Consider the following 11,557-nt stretch of genomic DNA (forward strand, 5'->3'; position numbering starts at 1 on the left):
TTTCTTGCTTACTATGCAAAATAGCTATATGTCACTCCATCTATTGCCCACTTCAGGTCACAGGTATCTTCCAAAGCTTCTTGTTTCCTGAGTTAGCTATGTGGTTTTGGGTTTTCTTGTAAGTGATCTATTCATCATCCTAGCCAACATCCTGGCTAAGTGGTTTCTGACAGATGAACCTGCTCCTGTAGCCCCCTCCCTCACCCTCCCACTCCTCTCCCGCAGCCCCCCTTGCAATGCTATCAAGTATGTCAACTGTTAGCAAGCTTGTACTGCAAATTCCCTATGAGCAGAAAGAAAAAGTTGTTTAATTGTCTAAGAGTAAATATTTCTCTCACAATTCATCTTCCTCACTTTCATGTCCATCACACCCACACCTGGGTCCTATCTCCACATAGGACCCTTCTTATGATCCCCAGGGCCTCATCTGCATGTATAATTTTTTCATCTGACCCTTCTTTTAAACACATTGAAATAAACAGATATTCTTCCCCAGCTCAATCTTGCCTCTTCATTTTTTTAAAGAAAAGTGCCTCCGAGAAAACATGTACTACATATACAAATATATTATCTACACACACGTGTATATATTATTTACAGATATTGTTGTTGTTATATCACTGTTTATCTTTGTTACATCTCTCAAAGCGTTGCCTAATAGCTTGCAATATACTTCCTGGGATTTTCTGATGTTTGTCCCGTAAAGCCTCCATTGCCCTTTGAGTCTGTTGGAAAGGTGGAGTGGCATGGCATGGGATGGTGATGGGGAAAAAAAGATGATATAATTAAATTTATGTTTCAGGTATTATAGGGAGAACATTTCAGAACTAAAGGATATTGACTCTTCTATAGAACAGACACATATGTAAACATATATGTAAAATTCCAAAGAGTTATGGCAAAGATTTTTTTTTCTATTCCTACTGATGCCATACTGTACATAATCAGATAAAGCACAATTTTCCGTTGGGTTAAACCATATAGTACATTAAAATAGATGGTGTAGAACTACCTCTATGCCTACATTCAGTAGTATAATTAAAAAAACAGAATAGAAGTTGGATAACTTTTATTTAATTTGCTCCTAACTGTGGCTTGTTGAATAAACCACTATTGTCTGGATTCAGCTTTTTCTTGAAAAACATGAACCTCAGTTTAAATGCTACAATATCTGATTGCTCAGAACGTGCAAATCCCAAAGTAAATGAACTTGAGTATGGCTTTGTAGGTTGTGTGACCCTAGGCTTTGGCAGCTGACTTTCCCTCTTGCATATCGTGTCCAACCCATTTTACCTCTAAGGAGAAAATGCTCCATTCTATTGGTCAGAAAAATAAAGAGTCACGAAATATAGGTACTCTAAGTGGTATAAAAAAAGCTATAAATGTGACTGAGTTGAATCACTTTGTCATTCAACAATTTGGGGCCTCGTATCATTAATGCAGTGATATTTACCAGCATTATAGACAGAACAGGAGATATCTGGAAATTTTGACTGGTGCTTGGATTTGTGAAGGACTGGAAGGAATTAAGAGTTGAACCCCAGGAAGACAAATTTACTATTATATTGAAACCATCTGATTACATTAAAATTTCTATCTACTGATCTTGACATGGTTGCGGTCACTCAGAAAAAGTTGGTATGCAATTTGGGGTATTCCTGGATTCAAACAGGAGATTGAAGCTGTGCCCTAAACAGTCTACAAAAACTGTACCGATTCCTGGACTAGGTTTTCAGACAGTAACTCCTGCCTTTGTCATGTCTCTCTCAAAATGTTTTCATTTATTCTATGTGAAGCTGCCATTAAAGAAAACCAAGAAGTTGCAGTTGTTTGCAACTAAAGTTCTTAGGGCTTTAGTATGATAGTTATTGCATAGATGTTTTCATTTAAGCTTACAGTTAGCCACGTTGAGTAATTTAAATAAGTGATATTTAAACACTGATGGATGAATGGAAGGATGGAGGAATAGATGGATGACCGATAGTTTTACACTGACAGTTATGTACCAAACACTCAACTATACTTATGCATATCTAGGTAATATATTTCAATAACTGTTTACAATCTGTTACTATACAGTTGTAATTTCATGAACAAAGTGTTAATTTGAATGCATATTTTCCCCCTACAATAGAATACACTTACTTTTTCAGCTAATTTTTCAGGAGTTATATCTGGATCATATGGAATTGGTTTTCCAATATGGCTTATAAGTTTAACTGGAAACATCCCATATATTGGAAAGGGGAACCATCGGGTTCGCTCATATAACCATCTCATTGGCCCTGGGTACAAGATTTAGAAAATTTTAGAAATGCACATTAGCAGCCTGCAAAGAGTTATGTATTAGTCTTTCTAGAAGCCTATATTTAAATACTAGCAATTTTTAATATCAGTATTGGAACTTACTAAAGTAAAGGTTTTCTGCTTGAAAGGCAATTTGTTTTAGCTCCCCTGTTTTAGCTCTACAATTTGCAAAGTTCAACTTAAATTTTAAGAGTTAGAAAATTAGGATTAGGAAAAGCATACACATAGATCTCACAAGATTTGAACACTGGGCACTATCTAACAAAATGAAATTCAATGGTGAAAAAAAGCAAGGTTCTACATTTAGGCAAGAAAAACCAAATGCACAAGTACAGCATAGGTGGCACCTTGCTCAATAGTAGTAACTGTGAGAGGGACCTCGGAGTCCTAGTGGACAATCACTTAAATATGAGCCAGCAGTGTGCTGCAGCTGCCAAAAAGGCCAACACAGTGCTAGGCTGCATTAACAGAGGGATAGAATCNGGAAACTAATCAAGGAGAGAAGCAATCTAGAACTAAGGAGAAACTTCCTGACAGTGAGAACAATTAACCAGTGGAACAACCTGCCTCCAGAAGCGGTGAATGCTCCAACACTGGAAGTTTTTAAGAAGAGACTGGACAGCCATTTGTCCGAAATGGTATAGGGTTTCCTGCCTGAGCAGGGGGTTGGATTAGATGACCTCCAAAGTCCCTTCCAACCTTATTATTATTATTATTATTATTATTATTATTATTATTATTATTATTATTATTATTATTATTATTATTATTATTATTATTTCATATTCCTATATCTATATATTAATTCATATATTGACGAAGTAGGTGGATCATACAGCCTTCCTTATTCTGGGAGGAAATGCATATGTACTGTTTTTAATCGACTTTCATAACACAATAAAATGAAAGTACTCTCAAATTGATCTATCCCAATTATAATTTTAAAATATAGGTATGGCTATTGCCAATTGATCTACAGTATCATTGAAATTAAACATGATAGGCAAAGATGCAGATACATAGATTTATAGCCTTAAAAGTAATAACATTTCTGAGAATACATGAAGTTTTACTTACTTATATTTCCATATGTTACATATCCTTCTCTAATATTTTGTGTAAACACAGGGATGATTGGCTAGAAGAAATAAAAGAATCAAATAATGAGACTCTTTCAGTCACAGTACATGAAAGGAATAAAATGTATTGTTCGGATATAAACTAGATATATTAAAAGATCACTCTGAGAAACTAATATTGACAATATATGTTGCTAAGGCCATTGCATCTTTTGACCTCCTATCAGATATTTTCTTCTGAGATTTTAAACACTGCAACAGCTGCACTATCTTACTATCTTAGTTTGAGCTCAGCTTCTGACATGAGCTGTCCTTCATCTTTCTTTAGTGCTGAATTTTCATGCATCTAATCTCAGTAAGCATCCTTGGGCAAATGCTGGGTTTTGCTGTTCAATGTAGGAGAGGGATCATCGTGGATGAACTTTCCAACTGCCACTTCCTCTTTCATAGTTCATTCTAGGAAAGTGACATAAAAATATGAACCATCTTTTATTTAAGATTTTGGTGGGGAATAGGTTATTCCCTCATGGAGGAGAAGTAAATCATGCATCTATCTATTGCATATTTCATCTACAAATCTATACCAGATGGCAAATTGAGGCTGCAAAGATTCTCCAGAAACAGGAGACATCATGAGATGCCAACTTGCACTCCTGATAGCTGCTTCTCATGAATAGACTGCAAAGACTGAAGTTTTTGTGGTTGGCTTATGAGCTGAGCAGCTGGGCTTTGAGAGAATGCAGTCAGGATTACTACCGTAATTTTTCATATATGGATACAAAGTTCACACAAGCCTCATTTCTTAACCAATTCCAGATATAATTTATTTAGCTAAAAAAAGATTTTCCAAGCACAGAAGATAAATTCCACTTGATGAAATATTACACATTTTTTCTGGATTGCAGGGGCATTATGGTTTGAAAGAGAGATGGATCTAAGTTCTGGACTACCAAAACTCTGTGAATAAAGAAGATCTAGAGTTTGCCCATATATTCTCCAGACAGGAGGATATAGTGGAAGTCAGAGTTTCCATCATTTTTCCAATCATAAATACAGCTTTTAATGCATTTGGACCAAACCTCATTTTTTTAAATCACTAGGGATTTTTACTTTTTCATTGTTTCATTAAGACTGAAAAACCTTCAGAACTGTAGGTTTACCATTTTCCAAGTGAGTTAAACTTCAATCCATTTAAAAAGGAATAAAACTATTAGTTCCAACTTTGTAATATATTTACGCTTTTGCAATACAGTATACCACAAAGGCATGATTTTAGAGTTGCTTTTGGAAAAATGTTTAAATGTAAGGCTTTGTGAAATTGATTTAAAGACAGACTTTGAAATTAGTTAGAAATAAATTCTAGTGTGTGAAAAATCTGTTGTTTACATTTCAAACTGAAAACCCGACTTTGAAGATGAATTATTAGAGTACAGATGGATACTGTGGCATGCGTGCCACAGGCAGCACGCGGAGCTGTCTCTGGTGGCAAGCGAGCCATTGCTGGGCTGAGCTGCTCCCTCCTCCTCTCCGCATGCGCAGTCTGGGAATAGGCAAGAGGCTATAAAAGAAGCAACTTTCTGCGGAAGCAGCATTTGCTGCAGACAACTTGAGAGTGAGCACGAGTCGGAGCGGACAGTGAGCGAGGGAGCATGAGCCGACAGCTCAGTGGCCACGCCCACTCAGTGGCCACACCCACCCAGCACCCGGCGATGCATAAGTGGGTTTTGGGTTGCAGTTTATGCACTCGGTCTCTAAAAGGTTCGCCACCACTGCTTTAAATGAAATGTAAGATTTGTGGTTTCATAAAGTGCTTGAGATTTTCAACTTTTTACTGAAATCAAAACTTGTTACTATGTAAGAACAAACAAACTCCTTTGAACATAACCGAAATGGAACTTAAGATGGACTTAAAAATTCCAGCCTATAACACATGGAAATACTGGATTTGGAAATGGAATTGGATGATCATTTAAAAATGAAAAAGGATGCCTTTCTTTTCCTATTTTCCTCGCAACAACAACCCTGTGATGAGTTGGGCTGGATCAGGAATAGCCAAAGCCACATATTTTTCTGATGAATAAGAAGTTGAAGTCCACAAATCATAAAAGGGCCAAGTTCAAAGACGCCTGGTGTAGATTAATTAGAGATATAGCTAATATGTGAATTACAAAAAGAAAAAGAACAGAAAATAATATTGCAATTAGAAGAGGGAGACACCATATGAATGGTGTTTCTTTCACCAAAGAAAACAAATTCCATAAATATTATATGAACGTGACAGCGTTCTAGAGATAATAGAAGAATGAGTAAAGAAACCACATTTATGGAGCATTACAGAGGACAGATTTGCCATTTCCTGGCCTGTCAAATCTGATTGATGGTTGCATCTGCCTTCCTGTACATTTGCAGATAGGCCACAGGTCGGCAACCTGTGGCTCCGGAGCCGCATGCGGCTCTTTGAGCCTTCCCCTGTGGCTCCCAGCCTCCTCTGCCATTTGCAGAGAGAGACAGAGACAGAAAGAGGCACTTGCGCTTCCCTGCTTCCCTCTCTCTCTCTCTCTGTCTGTCTCTCTCTCTCTCTCTCTCTCTCTCTCTCTCTCTCTCTCTCTCTCTCTGTGTGTGTGTGTGTTTGTATGTAAAAGAGAATGGACTCACGGTGTTCTCCGACAAGCTGAAAAGCTTTTTGGGCGGGGCTCCTCCCTTTGCTGAATCTGTGGAGGAAGCAGGAAGCAGGAAGGGCAGGAGAGAGCTAGCTAGCCCAGCTATGTTGACTCAGTAATTCTGGGAGTTGAAGTCCATGAGTCATAAAAGAGCCAAGGTTTCCTACCCCTGAGCATGTTGGAGAACAGCTTGAAGCCAGCTTTCCAGGTGAGCAGAAGATTGGAGTGAGGGAGAGAGAGGGGGGAGAGAAAGAGAGAGAGAGAAAGAGAGAGAGAGAGAGGGAAGGAGAGAGAGAGAGAGAGGAAAGAGAGAGAGAAAGAGAGTGGGGGAAGAGGACTGGCAGATCAAGGGCAGAAAGAGAGAGAGGGAGGGAGAGAGAGAGAGAGAGACCCTTTTGACATCTAAAATGAAGATAACACTGCACATATATATATTTTTATATATATATAAATATAATGTAAAAAAAGGATACTGTATATGCAGTGTTATCTTCATTTTAGATATCAAAAGGGTTTTGCGGCTCCCAGTGTTTTGTTTTCGGTGGGAAACAGGTCCAAGTGGTTCTTTGAGTGCTTTGGGTTGCCTACCCCTGAGATAGGCAAAAAAATAAATAAATGGTATGAAATTGAAACATAGCATTTAGAAATACATATTGGAATTAACAGCAACATTAGGAAAAGGATTTAATGACAAATGGCTCACCACTTTTGCATCTATAGCTATATGAGCAAATCCTTTCCTGTTTCCCCATATTATCTTGTAGTAGTTATTTCCATAGTTCTCCTCTTGCAGTCCTCCTGGTGCAACTGCCAGCTGGTGTCCTTGTTTCAGAATGTTTACGCTCTTTTCTCTTGTAGGATGAACAGGGTAATGGAGTGAGCGGACCAGATTTATTCCTGCAAAAGCAGACCTATGAAATCATTCTGTTCTTGCTTGTAAAAGAAAACCAAATAGACATATTTCCATAATGATAATTCATCTACGTCTTTGAAGAAGAAAAATTGGACTTCCCAAGTCAGTGAATCAATATCTTTTGAAAATAATTAGAACTAAACTTACAATATTTTTATAGTATTAATTTTACCTGGTAGACAAAAAAGAGTATGATGTAGCACAGAATAGAAGGGTTTCCCGGTAAATCTAAAAATCCTATGGATAAAAAAATAATGGTCTATTGGTATGGATCCATGGTAATAAACAAGGATCGCTGGTTCTTTAGGTAGATTTTCTAGTCCAGAAATCTCATAACCTGTTAATGGTAGAACAATGAAATGGCTTCAATATTGTTTCACAAAGGTCTCCTTTAGAAAAAAATAAGTTCATATAGAAAAATAACTGTTTTCTCAGCTTTCTTAGCTTACTTGTGAAGCTTAATGTTTAAATCATATGTCATTCCTCAAACAACATGCTGTCACATCAATCAATCAATCAATCAATCAATCAATAAGAATCTTCTGAGATTTGAGTGTTATTACCTTTCTGATCCTGCATATTCTTTCTAATTTGATATTAAGTCACTTAGATTCATATCAATTAAAGTGACATAAGAGCTTATATTTTTTTCAAATATCTCAACAGTATCATAGGATATTTGGGGCATTTTAAAACATTTGTAAAAGACAACCGCTTACTTTTTCCAAAACTATTAACAGACATGTAAAACGTATAATGCCTATATTGTGGCATGCCAAAATCATGGAAATGATGGCTTAGTATAAAATGTAAAGCCACCAGCTTTGAACAGTTACTAAACAGACTGAAACGTTAGGACTTTACAGGTAATCCTTCACTTTGAATCAGAATTGGGCCCAATTTCAGTTGTTGAGTGAAGCAGTTGTTAAGCAAACACCATGTCGCCCCTTTGCTCCATGATAACAATCCTAACTCTCCCAGTCGTGGTCATTAAGTGACTACAGAGGTTGTTAACTGGAGTGCTGGGAGTAGAGCCTGGGCTTCCTGGGTAGATGGGGTGGGATAGGGCAGAGGCTTCCCATTACACCCAGAGGTCCTGGTCATGGTCCTCATCCCACAGGGGAGAACAGTGGTGCATACTATGGTTTCCCAAGATTTGAGGTCCATTCCTACAGCATGCTGAAGGATTTCCTGTCTTGGGAACATTCATTAAGCAATATTTGCCTTTTGATGTTTTGTAACATTAGACATGAAAAATATTCATTTTTCTTTTTCTTTAGGAATATAATGATTCCCAAGTTCCCAACATGTACATGCCTAGATATTTCTGGTAATCTATGGTTATATATAAAACGTTTGTCTTTTTGACTTTTAAAAATATTCCTGCAACCACTCTGCTGAGTTATGGATTAAGACAACTCCTTCATACAGTTTTCAAGCCACATAAATAAGGGAGTTTCTTCACTAGTTGCTGAAGTATTTTTACAAAAATGAAATATACATAAATTGACACTTTACATCCTCAGTGTTCCATTCACATTCTCCAAGATGCACATGACTGCTGGTCATGGTTGGCCAGAAGAATGATGCTAAAGAAGGAATAAAGTCATACTTACTATGCAGTATCTTTCCATGCCACTCAACTGCCAGTGCCAAAAATTGCTTTGGCTTGTCCCATTCTTGGCTATTGATATCTTCTGGCAGATTGCCAATTTTTTTCCATACAATAAGTATTGCATTGTAGACATATAATAGAAACAATAAAAACACAAGGGGATAATATACTATTATCAGAATGCCTATCAAAGTTAAGGGATATAACATAAAGCCTGCATATTCTTTCAAAGTGCAAGTTGACCAGATGACAAATTCATTTCCTAAGGTATAATATATATTTTCCACAGTCATGTTTGAAATCGGACTATATAAGGAGAATCCATTCACAAATAAAATATTTCTTCCTGGAAAAGAAAAATAAACATATAAATATACTTTATTATGAGCTCTGGGAGGACAGCAGAATATCAGGATGGCAATGCATACATGGTAATGAGACTTTCAAATAGCCTTAGGGAGAAGATTGGGCTGAGATGGTTAAAAAAAGTCAAGCTTAGTACAATCAATCAGATTATTGATCTTTTAATCATACATTACTGGTATGGAAAGGCTTTCTTTTTAACCAACCAAGAAAGAAAAGGTTTAAAAATGACCAGCCAAAGATGTCTGCTTAGAAGGAAGTCCTGGAGTTTAGAAACAACTTGTTGCTTATTGTGCATATAGGACAATTCTGGACATCCTGTTTAAAATTAGGCAAACCTTTTCTTCTTGGTGATGACCATTCTTTTCCTTAAACTTCACGGCCCTTTATTTTTATTAAAAAGAAATAAATTTTAGATTCTTTGCAATAAACCCACTTTTCTTTTCCCTCTGCTAGAACCTGGCCAACATTGAATGGTATCTCCAAACCTATAGCTGTTTCATCTGCAGGCTGATTGTGATGAAGAGAGCAAGGGTGCTAGTTCTATTTAAAAAGATCAATCTGCTAAAATGTTGACAAATTAACTTCAAGACCATCATCACCATGAATTTCAAAATACTCCTCTGGTAATTCTTTCATAGAGAAAATATCAGGGATGAGTAAAGCATACCACATCAGTCTCCAAAAAGTGTCCATTGTGCTACTCAGCTTACTACTACTACTACTACTACTACTACTACTACTACTACTAATAATAATAATAATAATAATAATAATAATAATAATAATAATAATAATAATAATAATAATAATAATAATAATGTTGGAAGGGACTTTGGAGGTCATCTAATCCAACCCCCTGCTCAGGCAGGAAACCCTATACCATTTCGGACAAATGGAGAATAGCTTGACTCCCTCTTCTTTGTGGCAGCTCCTGAGATATTGGAACACTGCTATCATGTCCCCCCTCGTCCTTCTCTTCATTAAACTAGAGATACCCAATTCCAGCAGCCATTCCTTATGTGTTTTAGCCTCCAGTCCCCTAATATCTTTGTTGTTCTTCTCTGTACTCTTTCTAGAGTCTCAACATCTTTTTTACATCGTGGTGACCAAAACTGGATGCAGTATTCCAAGTGTGGCCTTACCAAGGCATTGTAAAGTGGTATTAACACTTCACGTGATCTTGATTCTAGCACTGTGTTAGCTTTTTTGGCAGCTGCAGAATACTGCTGGCTCATATTTAAGTGATTGTCCACTAGGACTCCGAGTTCCCTCTCACAGTTACTACTATTGAGCAAGGTACCCCCTATACTATATCTGTACATTGGCCATAAATGAAAGGAAAATAGCAGTAATATTTCAGATTCTGCAGGTATCTGAGGAGCCTCTTCAGAAAGTCGATAAAATCTTGGAATAATATTCAGTTTTCTGCAAAATGATTCTACAGCACTTCATCTGATGAAAATGGATAATTTAACTAAATTTCCTTCAGAATGAAGGTATAATTTATATATTAATATCCCCTCACCAGCCAACCTTTCTGCAATAAAAATATTACTCTCAATTCAGAATCAAAGCATTAACGTAGAAGCCCCAAAGCTTATAAACAATCCACACATTATTGCTTTAAGATAGAAAGGAAGCCTCTCCTTTTACCTGCATGTCACAATCCTTACCTCTTTCAAACAGCTTGCTTGGAAAATCAGTTTTACTTTGATGTAATGTGCTTTTAAATGAACAAAGGTTCCATTCTCCTCCCTCAGAGGGTGGAGTGAGAACAAACTCAATTCAAATAAATTATGACCTTGAATTAACCATCCTTTTAGCTAATACCAACTGATGCTCATTTTTAACTGAAGAACAAACAGTTTAAGAAATGAGAATTAAGTCTGCTCTAACTGTTTTCATGGTGCCTGTGTTTAATCATCCTTAGGTGACTCTTTGTTTTGTATTCTCCTGAAGCTGATATTCCACTTGGTTCAGCAGGAGCAGCTTCATCTGAGTCTGAGTCCTGGGCCATGATACCTTTTGGAGTCTATGATCTGATCCAATCTAATCCAATGCAGGGAGGGCATGTTGTGGCTTCCATCCACAAAGGAATATCATCTGATGGGACCCAGGAGAAGAGTACCGTATATACTCGAGTATAAGCCGAGTTTTTCAGCCCATTTTTTGAGCTGAAAAATGCCCCCCTAGGCTTATACTCGGGTCAATATTTTTCCCCAGTTCTTTGTGGACTTACAATATCCGAGCACCGTTTAAAGAGACGCCGAAGGAAGACGGTGCCCAACTACGCGCCTTTCCCCCTTGGGGTGGTCTTTTGCAAAGTCTTTTGCTCGGATATTGTAAGTCCACAGCAGCGCAGGTGGCAGCAGCAGTGGCGCCGTCTCCCGCTCCGAATCCCAGGCTGGAGTCAAGCCCTTTTCAAAAGCGCCGGCTCGGGAGCGAAAGCAAAAGGGGCGGGGGAGTGGGGCTTCGTTCACGCGTGGATCCCCTACGCTCGTATTTATTTACCGTATTATGCCACGGCTGGCGGCGGCAGAAGAAGAAACAGCAGCCTCCTTCCTCGGTTAGCTCCGATTCCCTCCCCCCGTGTCACCTCTGAGCTGCAGGACTCCGC

At 37.8% G+C, this 11,557-nt stretch overlaps 1 protein-coding gene across 1 annotated transcript; it reads right to left on the reverse strand.

The window, feature by feature from the left end:
• Window positions 1–617: 617 nt before the first annotated feature.
• Window positions 618–8,783, reverse strand: LOC107299169 (transmembrane protein 68-like). Its single transcript, XM_029286702.1, has 6 exons — window positions 8,576–8,783; window positions 7,132–7,296; window positions 6,750–6,943; window positions 3,385–3,445; window positions 2,146–2,285; window positions 618–725 (listed from the first exon to the last, which is right to left on the reverse strand). Exons 1-6 carry the CDS (start codon window positions 8,781–8,783, stop codon window positions 618–620), a joined length of 876 nt encoding a protein of 291 aa, XP_029142535.1.
• Between the last annotated feature and the right edge of the window lie 2,774 nt (window positions 8,784–11,557).

The sequence above is a fragment of the Protobothrops mucrosquamatus genome, unplaced genomic scaffold (assembly GCF_001527695.2).
Source record: "Protobothrops mucrosquamatus isolate PMUCROS unplaced genomic scaffold, P.Mucros_1.0 scaffold4637, whole genome shotgun sequence".
Taxonomy (NCBI): Eukaryota; Metazoa; Chordata; class Lepidosauria; order Squamata; family Viperidae; genus Protobothrops; species Protobothrops mucrosquamatus.